This window comes from Acomys minous, assembly GCF_964271855.1.
Source record: "Acomys minous genome assembly, chromosome: 2".
Taxonomy (NCBI): domain Eukaryota; kingdom Metazoa; phylum Chordata; class Mammalia; order Rodentia; family Muridae; genus Acomys; species Acomys minous.
Genome location: NC_140484.1, coordinates 132568635 through 132584871, shown reverse-complemented (window position 1 = coordinate 132584871; position 16237 = coordinate 132568635). Strand labels below are relative to the sequence as shown.

At 51.9% G+C, this 16237-nt stretch overlaps 1 protein-coding gene across 2 annotated transcripts in view; it reads left to right on the top strand.

The window, feature by feature from the left end:
• The window catches only part of PPME1 (protein phosphatase methylesterase 1), a 53054-nt gene extending 41903 nt beyond the window's left edge, over nt 1-11151 (top strand). For both annotated transcript variants that reach the window (XM_084772947.1, XM_084772948.1), the window contains exons 10-14: nt 1825-1954; nt 2982-3026; nt 8170-8234; nt 8757-8824; nt 10005-11151. In XM_084772947.1, coding sequence (XP_084629073.1) covers nt 1825-1954; nt 2982-3026; nt 8170-8234; nt 8757-8824; nt 10005-10023 — 327 coding nt within the window. In that variant the 3' untranslated portion in view covers nt 10024-11151. The remainder of the gene's footprint in view (nt 1-1824; nt 1955-2981; nt 3027-8169; nt 8235-8756; nt 8825-10004) is intronic.
• The last annotated feature ends 5086 nt before the right edge of the window (nt 11152-16237 follow it).

Genomic DNA, 16237 nt, shown 5'->3' with positions numbered 1-16237 from the left:
ATCTTCTACTGAGGGACACTTAGGCTGTTTCCGTGTTCTGACTATTATGAATAAGGCTGCTGTGAACATGGTAGAGCACATGTCCCTGTTGTATGCTGGAGCTTCTTCTGGGTATATTCCAAGGAGGAATCTCTATACCCAATCTCAAGCTGTATTATATACAGCAATAGTAATTAAAACAACATGGTACTGGCACAGCAATAAGCTGGTTGATCAATGGAATCAAATCTAATTGAAGACCCGGAAATGAATCCACACACATATGGTCACTTGATTTTTGACAAAGAAGCCAAGTCTATTCAATGGAAAAAGGATAGCATATTCAACAAATGGTGCTGCTGGTCTAAGTAGATGTCTACATGTAGAAAAAAATGCAATTGGACCCATATTTGTCACCATACACAAAACTCAAGTCCAAGTGGATTAAAGACCTCAACATAAAATGAGAGACACTAAAAGTTAGAAGAAAAAGTGGGGAGGAGGGAAGAGCCTGGAACACATTGGTACAGGAGATAACTTCCTGATCAGAACACCAACAGCCCAGGCCTTAAGGTCAACAATTAATAAATGGGGCCTCATGAGGCTAAGAAGCTTCTGTAAGGCAGGAGACACTGTCAACAGAACAAAGCGACAACCTACAGAAGAAAAGATCTTCAACGCTTCATCTGACAAAGGTCTAATATCCAAACTATATTAAGAACTCAAGAAATTAAACACCACCAAACCAAGTAACCCAATTGAGAAATGGGGTTCAGAGCTAAACAGAGACTTCTCAACAGAGAAATATCGAATGGCTGAGAAACAGTTACAGAAATGTTCAACATCTTTAGTCATCAGAGAAATGTAAATTAAAACGACTCTGAGATTCCATCTTACACCCATCAGAATGGCTAAAATCAAAAACTCAAGTGACACCACATACTAGCGAGGATGTGGAAAGAGAGGAACACTCCTTCATTGCTGGTGGGAATGCAAACTTGTACAACCACTTTGGAAATCTATCTGGCGCTAACTCAGAAAACTGGAAATAGGGCTTCCTCAAGACCCAGTTAGAGTTTTATGTTACACTTGATGTAGCATCTCCTCAGTTACAGTATTTGACCTATGTCCGTGATGCAGGGAAGTATGGGGCTTGATAGCACACTGTGCCCATTCAGCATCCAGTGGTCAAGGGAGGACAGGTGTTGACACTTGTTATATCTGTCACATGTTACTAGTCATCATCATATAAAATCCAAAAGTGAGAAAAATATACTCTACCAGAAATCAGCTTGTTCTTTCCTGTAAGTCTGTCACATTTTTCTGATAGAAACTCGAACTTGAATGGCAGTTTCTGCTCTTTCTTTCTCTTAGGTGTTTTGGGAGAGGGCTGTTTTGTTTTACTTCAGTGTGATCTTTGCGTGTGTTCTTTTGTTGATATGTTACTGGAAGGAAACTTCCATCTTCACTCAATAATTAACTACCTTTGTGACCTGAAGAAAGTATCCTGAATCTGCAAAAGTTGTTGGGTCTATTGGACCATGTCTGTGTACCAGCCATTTGGGTGGTTGAGGCAGGAAGCTCATGGAAGCCAGGAGAAAGTAAATAACAGTGGAAAGGAAAACTTCAGATTATTCAAAAACTGAAGTTACAGCAGCCTACAGCGCTGTTAGGAGGGTTAAAGGTACAATGAGCTGTCTGGGCCGTAGTGGGTGCTCAACAGTGTGGCTCCCCTTTCTTCCCACAGACCTGTCTCTGCCCTGCCCTCACGCTCTCCTCCCATAGACCTGTCTCTGCCCTGCTCCCAGGCCTGCCCTCACACTCTCCTTGCTTTTGTTCCTGCAGACCAAGAAGGACCATCCGTACACCTGGAGAATTGAACTGGCAAAAACAGAAAAGTACTGGGATGGCTGGTTTCGGGGCTTATCCAATCTCTTTCTTAGTTGTCCTATTCCTAAACTGCTACTCTTGGCTGGTAAGTGTGTGTGTGTGTGTGTGTGTGTGTGTGTGTTTCCTTGGCTGGAATAATCAAATACCATAGATTGGTTGACTTAAAGAACTGAACCCTATTTTCTCACAGTCTGGGGCTCAAAATGTAAGATCAGAGAGTACTAGCTGGCTTAAGGCTTAAGTTCTCAGCGTTCTCTCCCTGTTCACAGTCCGTCTCTCTGTGCTGTCACATGGCCAAGAGAAAGCAGACAGTTGTCTGGTGTCTTTTGTAAGGACAACATTCTTATTGTGTCAGAGACACCTATTTACAACCTAATTTTGTTTTGTAGACCCCATCTTCAAATACCCTGGGGTTAGTGCTTCAGCATGAATTGTGAGGGACAGTTCATTCCATACAAGTGTGAGGATTTTGTCATCTAGATGTGACCTCATTAGAACTGTTAATACAAACCGAACAGGTGGCAGCTTCTAAACTGGAGAAACAGCCTCTAGCCTCCTCTGTACACAGACCTAAACCTAGCAGGGTGCAGACGCCCTCCAGTGGGCACCGTGGTGACCTAACCAAAACCAACTCCTACAGCATTCTCAGTACTGTGAGTGTTTAGACAGTAAAATTTTGTTTTCATGTAAATATCTTTAAATGAGCATGATTGGGGCTGGAGAGATGGCTTAGCAGTTAAGATTATTTGTTATTCTTCCAGAGAACCTGAGGTTGGTTCCTGCTCCCCACATGGTGGCTCACAGCCATCTGTAATGCCAGTTCTAGGGGATCCAACGCCCTTTTCTCACCTCTACAGGTGCCAGGCACATATAGGCAGGCAGAATAGTCAAGTACATAAATAAGATAAATAAATGTTTAAAAAAAAAAAAAGGAACATGATTACCCAGAAATCTCAACGTGGAATTTTTCTTCTGGTGAGAATGGAATCAGAACTGTGTCAGGCTTGGGAGTGCAGTGGTGTTTGTAGCCATGCAGCAGGGTTTACCCAGAGGACATCTCGCACAAGGCCTCCTCTAGGGAGCTACTAACAGACTCTCCTGTTTTGTTCTAGGTGTTGATAGACTGGATAAAGATCTGACCATAGGCCAGATGCAGGGTAAGCCATCCAGAGACTGCTCTCTTTCCTGCGGGTGGGGTGGGCAGTCCGAGGACAGGAGATGCTCTGCAGGTGGGGTGGGCAGTCAGAGGACAGGAGATGCTCTGCAGGTGGGGTGGGCAGTCAGAGGACAGGAGATGCTCTGAGGGTGGGGTGGGCAGTCAGAGGACAGGAGATGCTCTGCGGGTGGGGTGGGCAGTCAGAGGACAGGAGATGCTCTGCGGGTGGGGTGGGCAGTCAGGGGACAGGAGATGCTCTGAGGGTGGGGTGGGCAGTCAGGGGACAGGAGATGCTCTGCAGGTGGGGTGGGCAGTCGGGACAGGAGATGCTCTGCAGGTGGGGTGGGCAGTCAGAGGACAGGAGATGCTCTGCAGGTGGGGTGGGCAGTCAGAGGACAGGAGATGCTCTGCAGGTGGGGTGGGCAGTCAGAGGACAGGAGATGCTCTGCGGGTGGGGTGGGCAGTCAGAGGACAGGAGATGCTCTGCGGGTGGGGTGGGCAGTCAGAGGACAGGAGATGCTCTGCAGGTGGGGTGGGCAGTCAGGGGACAGGAGATGCTCTGCAGGTGGGGTGGGCAGTCAGAGGACAGGAGATGCTCTGCAGGTGGGGTGGGCAGTCAGAGGACAGGAGATGCTCTGCAGGTGGGGTGGGCAGTCAGAGGACAGGAGATGCTCTGAGGGTGGGGTGGGCAGTCAGGGGACAGGAGATGCTCTGCAGGTGGGGTGGGCAGTCAGAGGACAGGAGATGCTCTGCAGGTGGGGTGGGCAGTCAGGGGACAGGAGATGCTCTGAGGGTGGGGTGGGCAGTCCGAGGACAGGAGATGCTCTGCAGGTGGGGTGGGCAGTCAGGGGACAGGAGATGCTCTGCAGGTGGGGTGGGCAGTCAGAGGACAGGAGGTGCTCTGCAGGTGGGGTGGGCAGTCAGGGGACAGGAGATGCTCTGCAGGTGGGGTGGGCAGTCAGAGGACAGGAGATGCTCTGAGGGTGGGGTGGGCAGTCAGAGGACAGGAGATGCTCTGCGGGTGGGGTGGGCAGTCAGGGGACAGGAGATGCTCTGCGGGTGGGGTGGGCAGTCAGAGGACAGGAGATGCTCTGCGGGTGGGGTGGGCAGTCAGAGGACAGGAGATGCTCTGCGGGTGGGGTGGGCAGTCAGAGGACAGGAGATGCTCTGCGGGTGGGGTGGGCAGTCAGAGGACAGGAGATGCTCTGCAGGTGGGGTGGGCAGTCAGGGGACAGGAGATGCTCTGCAGGTGGGGTGAGCAGTCAGAGGACAGGAGATGCTCTGCGGGTGGGGTGGGCAGTCAGGGGACAGGAGATGCTCTGCGGGTGGGGTGGGCAGTCAGAGGACAGGAGATGCTCTGCAGGTGGGGTGGGCAGTCAGGGGACAGGAGATGCTCTGCGGGTGGGGTGGGCAGTCAGAGGACAGGAGATGCTCTGCAGGTGGGGTGGGCAGTCAGGGGACAGGAGATGCTCTGCAGGTGGGGTGGGCAGTCAGGGGACAGGAGATGCTCTGCGGGTGGGGTGGGCAGTCAGGGGACAGGAGATGCTCTGCGGGTGGGGTGGGCAGTCAGAGGACAGGAGATGCTCTGCAGGTGGGGTGGGCAGTCAGGGGACAGGAGATGCTCTGCGGGTGGGGTGGGCAGTCAGAGGACAGGAGATGCTCTGCAGGTGGGGTGGGCAGTCAGGGGACAGGAGATGCTCTGCGGGTGGGGTGGGCAGTCAGGGGACAGGAGATGCTCTGAGGGTGGGGTGGGCAGTCAGGGGACAGGAGATGCTCTGAGGGTGGGGTGGGCAGTCAGGGGACAGGAGATGCTCTGAGGGTGGGGTGGGCAGTCAGGGGACAGGAGATGCTCTGAGGGTGGGGTGGGCAGTCAGGGGACAGGAGATGCTCTGCAGGTGGGGTGGGCAGTCAGAGGGCAGGAGATGCTCTTTGGGTGGGGTGGGCAGTCAGAGGACAGGAGATGCTCTTTGGGTGGGGTGGGCAGTCAGAGGACAGGAGATGCTCTGCAGGTGGGGTGGGCAGTCAGAGGACAGGAGATGCTCTGCAGGTGGGGTGAGCAGTCAGGGGACAGGAGGTGCTCTGCAGGTGGGGTGGGCAGTCAGGGGACAGGAGGTGCTCTGCAGGTGGGGTGGGCAGTCAGGGGACAGGAGGTGCTCTGCAGGTGGGGTGGGCAGTCAGAGGACAGGAGATGCTCTGCAGGTGGGGTGGGCAGTCAGAGGACAGGAGGTGCTCTGCAGGTGGGGTGGGCAGTCAGGGGACAGGAGGTGCTCTGCAGGTGGGGTGGGCAGTCAGAGGACAGGAGGTGCTCTGCAGGTGGGGTGGGCAGTCAGAGGACAGGAGATGCTCTGCAGGTGGGGTGGGCAGTCAGAGGACAGGAGATGCTCTGCAGGTGGGGTGGGCAGTCAGAGGACAGGAGGTGCTCTGCAGGTGGGGTGGGCAGTCAGGGGACAGGAGGTGCTCTGCAGGTGGGGTGGGCAGTCAGGGGACAGGAGATGCTCTGCGGGTGGGGTGGGCAGTCAGAGGACAGGAGGTGCTCTGCAGGTGGGGTGGGCAGTCAGGGGACAGGAGGTGCTCTGCAGGTGGGGTGGGCAGTCAGAGGACAGGAGATGCTCTGCGGGTGGGGTGGGCAGTCAGAGGACAGGAGATGCTCTGCAGGTGGGGTGGGCAGTCAGAGGACAGGAGATGCTCTGCGGGTGGGGTGGGCAGTCAGAGGACAGGAGATGCTCTGCGGGTGGGGTGGGCAGTCCGAGGACAGGAGATGCTCTGCAGGTGGGGTGGGCAGTCCGAGGACAGGAGATGCTCTGCAGGTGGGGTGGGCAGTCAGGGGACAGGAGATGCTCTGCGGGTGGGGTGGGCAGTCAGAGGACAGGAGATGCTCTGCGGGTGGGGTGGGCAGTCAGGGGACAGGAGATGCTCTGCGGGTGGGGTGGGCAGTCAGAGGACAGGAGATGCTCTGCAGGTGGGGTGGGCAGTCCGAGGACAGGAGATGCTCTGCAGGTGGGGTGGGCAGTCAGAGGACAGGAGATGCTCTGCAGGTGGGGTGGGCAGTCAGAGGACAGGAGATGCTCTGCAGGTGGGGTGGGCAGTCAGAGGACAGGAGATGCTCTGCGGGTGGGGTGGGCAGTCAGAGGACAGGAGATGCTCTGCGGGTGGGGTGGGCAGTCCGAGGACAGGAGATGCTCTGCAGGTGGGGTGGGCAGTCCGAGGACAGGAGATGCTCTGCAGGTGGGGTGGGCAGTCAGGGGACAGGAGATGCTCTGCGGGTGGGGTGGGCAGTCAGAGGACAGGAGATGCTCTGCGGGTGGGGTGGGCAGTCAGGGGACAGGAGATGCTCTGCGGGTGGGGTGGGCAGTCAGAGGACAGGAGATGCTCTGCGGGTGGGGTGGGCAGTCAGGGGACAGGAGATGCTCTGCAGGTGGGGTGGGCAGTCAGAGGACAGGAGATGCTCTGCAGGTGGGGTGGGCAGTCAGAGGACAGGAGATGCTCTGCAGGTGGGGTGGGCAGTCAGAGGACAGGAGGTGCTCTGAGATGGTGAGTGTGAGCATAAGTTCTCTAAGAGCACATCATGGAGAGGAGGGAGCAGAGTGCTGGTGAGTCTTGGGTGCTGCCTTCCTGGTAATCTGTATCAGCTGGAATGTTCTTCATGTGTAAAATGAGCGCATTCATGCTGGTCTCAAAGGGAGTACGAGGTACAATGGATATGAACACCACACACAAGTACAAATGCGAGAGCCATGCGGCAGCAGTGGGTGTAGCAGGACCCATTTTTTACTGTATTAGAATCACATGCATTAGGGCCAGAGAGATGGCTCAGAGGTTAAGAGCACTGGCTGCTTTTCCAAAGGTCCAGAGTTCAATTCCCAGCAACCATCTATAATGAGATCTGATGCCCTCTTCTGGCCAGCAGGCCTACATGCAGGTAGAACACTGTATAAATAATAAATAATTTTTTACAAAAAGAATAATGCATTAATAATATAAGAAATCTGAGGGAGAGGCGGCCTCATGCAGGAGGGGGCCACTTAATGAGTGGTATGGCCTCAGTTCCTTCACTGAGGACACAGGACATTGCCCTCATCGTAACTAGTTTGGGTACCCAGTGAGACTGCAGAATCGGCTTTAGCAGTGGGTAGACTAGTACACTGAAAACACGAACTACTGTTGCATGAGAGAACTATTGCTGCAGCTGGCATGAGGGCCACAAAGACTTCTCCAACTTTCTTACATTTTAGATGGAAAAAGGGGGTCTCACCCCCACCCACTGCCCCCAGTACTTAGCACTTAACTAGAGTATTTTGGTGCCTGGCAAGCAGCTGCCATTCATGCTATAGGCCAGTCTAGCTCAGCTATAGTCATTCTTTTTTCCCCAGTTTTGATTACCAAACCCTTGGACCAATATACACTAGGAAAGCTATATGCCCATTTGCTGTTCACTTTTATTAATTGTCATATTACGGTTTGGAGTATAACTCAGTGGTAGTGTTTGAGTAGCATGCTTGGAGCCCTAGTTTCAATCCTAAATACCCCCACCCCCAAAGTTACTATAAGTCATGAGCTTGCAGTGTGCTGTAAGGCAGTGTGAGGGGGCATATCGTGCAGTGCCTGGCCCATTGTTAAGTACTCATCTGCTGTGTTTTGTAATAACCCATTTCCGCATTCTTACCCTAACTTAAAGAGCTCCACATGTGGCCCCTGCTTTCCCAGGCTGGGCACGCAAATCTGCACACGCCAAGAGTAATTGCCATTACAAGCCTTGCTCCTGAGAGTGGGTGTACAGAAACCTGTCTGGATGCCTGCTGGCCCATGAAGCCCGTTGGTCACACTTGTACAGCCTGTGTGCCCATTTTCACCTTGGACAACGTCTACATTCGTGTTGTGTTTACTCTTCTGCTGGACTGACTCCTGTGAGCACAGGAGCTAAGTTTTCTGTCCAAAGTAAATTTATACCAATTAGGAAGGAAAGTACAAAAGGCAGAAGTGGAAAGTGAAGGGAGCATGGGCAAGGGTTCAGCTGCACGCGTCAGACTTGGTAGCTGTGTCCAGAGTGTCCTGGGGAGAGCCTCCTGGGCTGCCCAATGACCTGTGAGGTACAGAGGGGAGGGGAGGCCTTTGTCCCTGAAGTCACCTGCTTGTCTCTTCTCCAGGGAAGTTCCAGATGCAGGTCTTACCCCAGTGTGGCCATGCAGTCCACGAGGATGCCCCTGACAAGGTGAGTCTGCTGCCTGGCGACTTAAGAGGACAACTGGGAGGACTGTGGGTCCCACAGAAAGTAGGAAAAGCCTGTGGCCTGGGGTTTGTCTGCAACTGCTGCTCACACACCTTCGCAGTCTACCCCACCCCAAGCTCCTTCCTGGTGAGCACCTGTCGCCTTGACTGTGCATGTCTGCACTGAGGAGCCACCAATCCCGTTTCCTCTCGGGCCCCTGTGGCTAAGATCTTTTTTACCCCTAAAGCCAAACTGCACCCTAAGTTCCAGTTACACTCATAGATTAATAGGGCTCCTCCTGTGAGATAAGGTGCTTGTAACCCTCTGTGAGTAACCGGTCCTTGTTCCTCTTTGCCTCGTTGGACTCATCCCTGGCCAGGAGCCCCTGCGTCTCGGTCCTTTTGCTCGTACACTAGCCATACAGCAGTGCTATGAGAGCACCAGTGAGCCCAGCAAGCCCCAGGGCTCCCAGTGCTAAGCCCGGCACCTACCTTCATGGGGTCTGGAATGCCTCTCCTCTTCCAGGTCGCTGAAGCTGTTGCCACTTTCCTGATCCGGCACAGGTTTGCAGAGCCCATTGGAGGATTCCAGTGGTAAGTACACACAAGATATATGTGTGTATCTCACCCACCTCAAAACTCAAGAATCTGAGGGACTATGAACATCTCTGTCTCAGCCCTGCCTGGTCTGCGTCACAAATTGCAGTGTGTTTTCTTGGTTGTGTGTGGGCTCTAGTCAGTGGGGTCTTGCTGAGCTATGACTGAGTCATGCCTCACTCATCTCCTACAGTGAGGTGGCTGTTCTCTGAGGAGGCTGGGATGAGAACCCACCTTTGCCAGAGATTTGTGTCCTGCCTCCTGCCGAGGAGAGTGCGGCAGGCCATAGAGGTCATGAAGTGGTCTAGATGGGATTCCAATCCTTGCACTGCTGACCTGGGGGAGAGGTGATTCTCTGCTGGGGTCAGGGTGTGTCCTGTGCACCACAGTAGCACCCTGGCATCTGTCCACTCTCTTCCAGAAGCACCTCCTAAACCTAATCTTGCCAATCAAAAGTGTTTCTAGATGGTACCATTTGTCAGGGAAGGCAAAAGTGAAACAATGGCTTGTCTAGAAGTGGGAGAGTGGGCAAGCAAGCCCTCATCCTGGAAAGCTGTGGTATGACTAGGAAGACAAGTTGGGCATATGTTGAAGGAGAGACATGTAGACCCACATTAGGTGGTTCTGGGCTACCTCACAAGCATCTACTCTGCACTGGAGGAGGCCCTTGTTTCTGAGCCCATGTGTCACATGAGGTGTCACTCCTGTTAGCCTTCTCTCAGATTTTGGTGAGGCTTTGCAGGGAACTTGTGCCCTACCTCAGAAAGTTTGTAGAAGAAATGTCTTCTGCCATGGACGGCTCCTGCCAGGCAATGAGAGATGAAAGTGACAGGAGTGGTGGGCACCAAACATGACAGGGACCTGGTACAGTGAACCAGCCACGAAAGTGAAGGTTTATGCTACCCATCCCTCTCTGCTAACTGACCATCCATGGCCCCTATGGATCAATTATGAAGATGTGACTTCTGAATGAAGTGTTTGGGGCTTCTAACCATTGGTGTCTGGTCAAATGAGCCATCCCCTGAAGGCAGCACCCCTGTGTAGCCCCGTGTGGTGCTGTAAGGAGAGGGGACATTGGTGGTTATTAGGAAGTCCAACCTAGAGAAAGGAGGAGGCTGGGTAAAAGCTTGTGGAGGTTCAGTTTGTAATGGTTCCCCCCTCTTTCTACCCTTGACAGTGTGTTTCCTGGCTGTTAGTGACCTGCCGTCCACGCCTCCCTCTACATTGAGCTCTGTTGTAAATACATCGCACTGTGATGCCGCTGTCTCCTCCTCACCATCCTGCCCAGCCTTGTGACACCAGCTCCTTGTAGAGGGCCATCCCCAGATGTAAAACCCTTTCCTGTATACTGTCAAAAGCATTGTTCTCCCGGGCCCGTGTCCAACAGTGGCCTGTGCAGTCTGGGATCCCGAGCTCTACCCCTCCCCTCCTGTGTTCCCTGCCTTGCCTAGGGCGAAGCCTCCAGAGCTGCTCCCTGGCCCTGTTCCTGACATCTGACAATGTACCTGGGTCCATATGTCTCCCCAGGCTCAGGGATCTCCATTCCTTGAGGATGTTCTTGGCATGGTCCTGCCCTACCTCATGGGGATGGGCAATGCACACACTGGCCCTTATTTTTCCCTTTCAAATAAAACAACAGTCAGGTACCTTTATCCCAGTCTTAACTGCTCCAAGTCTGGAGGATCCATAGTGACCAGGGGTCTAGCCTTAGGTTCAGGGAGAGGTAGTGGATAGCAAGTATCCCAAGAAACCAGCTGTAAGCCAGGTCCAGCCAGTCCAAGCACATGGCTTCCCATCTGGGTGAGCCCACTGTCCCACTCCTACATGACTGGGCACCTGCCCTGGGCTGAGGCCAGGCTGCTCCAAGGGCCTCATGAGCCCCCATCTGCCACAGAGCAGCCAGGTTAAACACAGCCCATGCACAAAGCCGTGGGATAAATCCCGTGGACTTGTTTTTAATGATTGACTTTAACCATTTTCCTAGTTGGTTCCTGGAGGTGTGCCAAGTGCTCGTGTGCCTCTTCTAGACCCACAGCTTCTCACTCTACTTGTGCTTCCCATGTCACTGTGTAGAAGCATCATGGACTAGCGTCCCCTGTCCTCGCTGTGGCCTCCCCCTGCTGTCCAGGCACGACATTCCCATGGCAGGGAGGGGCAGCCCCTGACACCCATCTTTCTGTGACTGTCTTCGGTGACGTGTAGCCTCTCCACTTTCCACCAACAACTTCCTACCTTGTCCACTGCATGGTCCAGTCTGGGACCGATTTTTGTTTCTTTGTTATTTATGATCTTGTTTAAAGAAAATAAATATCTCCCAACCTTTATTCATCTGAGGAGCCATTCTTATTTTGCTGATCTGGCTAGGAACAGTTCATTAGATGTACTTGCCACCAGACTCCAGAAGCCACTTTCTCCATATCCTGTTGTTAAAAAAATGAAAAATCCCAAATCGTCTGATTTTACCAGTGAAGACTCAGGAGCCAGATGTTGGGGTGAAAACCTGCTAGCTCAGAGAGGCAGAGAAAAAGCACCCAGCTGACCTTCCTACTCAGCTCCCGTCCCAAAGGAAAACACCAAAAGCTTGCTGGCTGACAGCCCAGGGAAAAAAGGCCTGCTAGCTCACCTTACAGCCCAGGAAGAAAAAGACAAAAGCTAAAAGCCAAAGAGCGCCTTCTTCTCCACACTGTCTTAAATACTCCTCTCTCAAAGTTCTTCCTTTCTACTTAATCCCTGTCCGCTGGTTTCTTGCTCCGCCTCTTGATCTGCTATTATAATCAAAAGACACAGACTCCTGGTAGATTTTAGAATAAGCCTTATTTTACCTGGGGCTGGGCTGATGTTACCCCTAGGCCATCTCGTTATTTCCCAGTCCCCTTCCCATCCCGTCTGCTTCAGTCGTGTCTGGGCTGCTTCCCACCCATAATCCCAACATACTTTCCATCTGGGCCGCTTCTCTCCAGGCTGAGTTCCTCCTCCAGCCCATGTGGTTCTTTATCCAGGGGCAGCTGTGCCCTTTCTTTCTCTTCTGATACCTGTCTCCTCCCATGATCCTTCTGTCCTCCCAGGCCTTTTGTTGATCAAACAGGAAGGCAAGGTTACACAGTAATACTTGGGGTTCACGCCTAAGAGACAGCAAGCAGACCTCCGGGAGCAAAATAACTGAAAATCAAATACAAAACATCAGCCCATGCTGTTACAACCATTTATAAAACAAACAAATAAGCAAGCAATAAAAACTGTGTAATTCCAAGGTGGCTACTATATGTCAACTGGACTCAAGCTAGAGTTATCTGAAAGGAGGGGATTCAATTGAGAAAATGCTGTATAACATCCTCCATAACATCTGGATGTAGGACGTTTTCTTTATCAGTGATTGATGGGAGAGGGCCCCGCCCATTGTGGGTAGTGTTGCCCCTGGTGCTCCTGGGTTCCATAAGAAAGCAGGCTGAGCAAGCCATGATGAGCAAGCCAGCAAGCAGCACCCTTCCATAACCTCTGCATCAGCTCCTTCAGGCTCCTGCCCTGTTTTGGTTCTTGTCCTGACTTCCTTTGGTGATAAACCCTTTCCTCCCCAAGTTGCTTTGGTTGTGGTAGTTTATCACAGCAACTGTAGCCCAACTAATACAAATACACCTAAACCTAAGGCTATATATGAACTACATAGATAGTGTAAATGAACTCTTCCGGCCAAGAGCCAGAGACTACCTAACAAGCCCCAACACCAGGCGCAAGACGTGTAGAACATGCAGACAATCGCTGTTGCCTTTGGTTGCCCCTCCCCCACAGAGTTAAAAGTAAGTCCCTATTGCTGAAGACACCATGCACTTCAGAACCAAGGCCCAGAGAACCCTGAGTGGGAAGCGACCTGAATGCCCCCTCCCTGACGACTAGCTTTCATGGCCAGAAGGTGTCATACAAGCTTCCAAAGGAGGAAGGCAGCCAACAGTCCTAGCCAGCTCTGAGGCCTCTAAACCGTAGCAACCAGCCCCACACTATAACCCTGAGGGTGCAGTAGTGACACAGACCATGGTGGTATCCAAAAGCTGTCAAAATGGACTTAAGACCCACTCAACAAGATGAAAATCATGCCCGGAACTGGGAATGTAGCCAGATACCCAGGGCTAGGGAAGCCATGGAGACCTGCCCCCCCAACCCCCCTCCCCGCCACCACTTCACTAAAACAGCGTCATCTCCAGCTACACTCTGAGTAGTTACCCTTATACCCACAGATAGACAGAGACCAATCAAAATGCAGAGCTGTGGAGCCCAGTCCCAAGGGCTGTAGCTACAATATAGCTTTTGCACAAAAGGGCTCAAGGAACATTGCAGGAAGAGGGAGTTTGCTGTGACATTGCGTCTACCAGTAACATCAGAAGCTACACCTATAAAGTGTCACCATTGTGACTGCCTAAACATTAGCTGAACAAGAATGACAGAAATAAGACAAGCTAAAGTAGATGGGGGGAAAGACCACGAGGCCTCAACCCTACACAAAGAACCACAGACAACTAAGGAATGCTGAGTGGGAAAAACAGTCCCTTCCCCAGGGAGCAGCACACCAATTGGTTATCCATTACCAAATGCTCAGCCCTGAAAACACACATATGAGTAGCATTATATAGACTGAACAGGTTATACTTAAAATATATATGTATGTATATACATTATGCATATACAACAATTAATGAAAAATAGGCCATGATTTTGAAAGAGCAAACAGTTTGGAAGGAGGAAAGGAGAAATGTAATTATATGATAATCTCAAAAGAAAAAAAAAGGCATCTGTGGTCCAAGTAAAAAGGATGTACCAAACTGGACAGGGTCACAGTGATGTGAGAAATGAATTGTGTCAGGTATTTTTGGAGATGGAATGAACAGGACAAGCTAACTGCATCAGAAAGAGAAGTCAGGAAACCATAATGTTGGCTTGAGAGGCCGGCTGACAACTGGGGGTTCAGAGTAAGAGCTACAGACATTAAAAAGGAAGACACAGGCTGGAGAGATGCCCCTGTGGTTAAAAGTACTTAATGCTCTTCGACAGAACCGGCTTCAGTTTCTAGCATTCACAGCATGGTGCTCATAACTGCCTGCAAATCCAGCTCCAATGGATATGACACCCTTTTGTGGCTTCTGCAGTCACCCATATGCATGTGCACATACTAACATAAATAAATACATATGATATAATAAATATATAAATAATAATAAATTTAGAAATAAAGCATTAAGAGACTGAGATGGCCAGGTGGTGGTGGTGCACGCCTTTAATCCCAGCACTCATGGAGGCAGAGGCAGGTGGATTGCTGTGAGTTGAGGCCAGCCTGATTTACATAGCGAGTTCCAGAACATCCAGGACTATACAGAGAAACCCTGACTCAAAAAAAACAAAAACAAAAAAAGTCTAAGATGGCAGCATCGGAGGCCCAGGGCATCTCCTCCTACCTTGTAAGGACACGGATTTGTAGTCTTGTCTAGCCACCTGCTGCATCAGCAACCAGAATCTCATACACTGTGCCCCGGGCCCAGGACTCAGCACATTAGGTCAATTCGTGAGGCACCCATATTCCTCAAGCTGGCTTCATCTCCCCATAGTTTGCTAGAAAACCCCAGCTGGTGGCCAGGCAGAGCCTTGAAGCCTGGGACCAGCCAGTTACCTGAGCCATTAACTAACTGAAGGTGAGAAAGGGTTTTCCTGATGGCCAATGGAGATGCCTCCTTCTGAGGCCTGAACAACAGATACCACTCAAAACCCAGGAGGCCCCACGCCTCTGAGGAACAGAAAGGCAGGCAGGTTGCCAGTGACTTCCGCAGGTGAGAGGGCAGCTCTGGCCCGGAAGTGATTTGCCCAAGGCTTCGCAGCAGCAAACCCTGGATCAGGCTGCAGTTCCCAGCCCAGCATACACCTGACTCCCTGAGCCACACCAGAGAGAAGGGCGGGGATGAGTGTGCGGAAGACAGGCCTGGTGGTGGTTTGGATGAGAATGGTCCCCACAGGCTCATATGTTTGACTACTTGGTTCCCAGCTGGTGGAGCTGTCTGAGAAGGATCAGGAGGCGTGACCTTGTAGAAGGAGGTGTGTCACTGAGGGCCGACCTGAGGTTTCAAAAGACTTGGGTCATTCCAAGTTTCTCTCTCTGCCTCATGGCTGAGTCTTAAGATGTGAGCCCTCAGCGACTGCAGTATCATGCCTGCCTTCTGCCATGCTCCTGTCATGATAGTCATGAACTCGCCCTCTGAAACTATAAGCCCCAAACATGCCATGGTCGTGGTGTCTCAACGCAGCAATAGAAAGGTAACTAGGGCCTGGTGACAAGTGATACTCACTGCTCAGTGCAGCCTCTTTCTTACTAGACAGATGGTAGAGGTTGTCAGAGTTACACCGGAAGCACTGTACCTGCCGGGCCATCACCGGCCACAGTCTTTAGAACCACCTGAGTAAGCTCACTGTGTGCACCGTTGCTATGATTCATTCAGACTAAACCAGGAGCTCTGGGAGGCCTGAGATTAGAGGAGAAGAGAGGTGGTCTCGCTGTAGATGGCAGTTTTCTTTCAGGTCCATTCTCGTGGAACCAGGGGAGGCAGGGTGCGTAGGTGACAGTCGTTTGTAAGACTTCCGGAATCTTGGCGGACTCGGCATGAATCCAGGGCACATTCAAGGGAGCCGGACATCAGAGCAGCAGCAGCCTCACTAGAAGTGAGCGAGCTCAGGAAGCTGAGCACGGGGAGTTAGGTCAGCAGAACAAATGGTGGGGAAGGAAGGGGGTAGACATGAGGAAGAGAGTCTAACTGCCCAGTCCTTTCTTTGGTGGCTTCTTTGGAGCAAAGCACACACATGTCCTCAGGGAGGAACCCAAGCCAGGCATCGTCAGTAATCTCTTGGCGCAGACACTCAAACACTCTACCCCATCACTGCTGCACACTTGGCCTTCTGCAGGAAGGAGCGCCAGCCTTCGCCTACAAAGGCGGCTGCCCATTTCAAACCAGCCCCTTTGGGGATTCTGAGAGGCCAAGGAAGCCCCTTGGCAAGTGTGGAGATGCAGCGAGATGCGGCTCTAACAGAGGCATCATCGACAGAGAACAGGGGCCGAGGAGGGCAAATGGCCCAGACTAAAAGGGAATGAAGTCTGCTCAACTCACAGGAGCATTGGCAAGGAAATGCTGCGGTGAATACAACAGAGAGGCCGGCAAGAGGTGGTCAGGGAAAGGGTCCTCTAAAGGGACCTCACGTAGGACGAGGCAAGCTCCTCTGAGGATGTGGAGGGGCAATAAATGAGGGCGGCCTGAGAGAAGAACAATGTCAGCAGGTCCAGCACAGGGGGACAGAAGTGGCGAGTCAGGGCTGGGCCACAGGAGTAGCACTACTTTGATTTTTCTCACTCAACATCATAGAAGACTGTTCTGTTACAAGAGG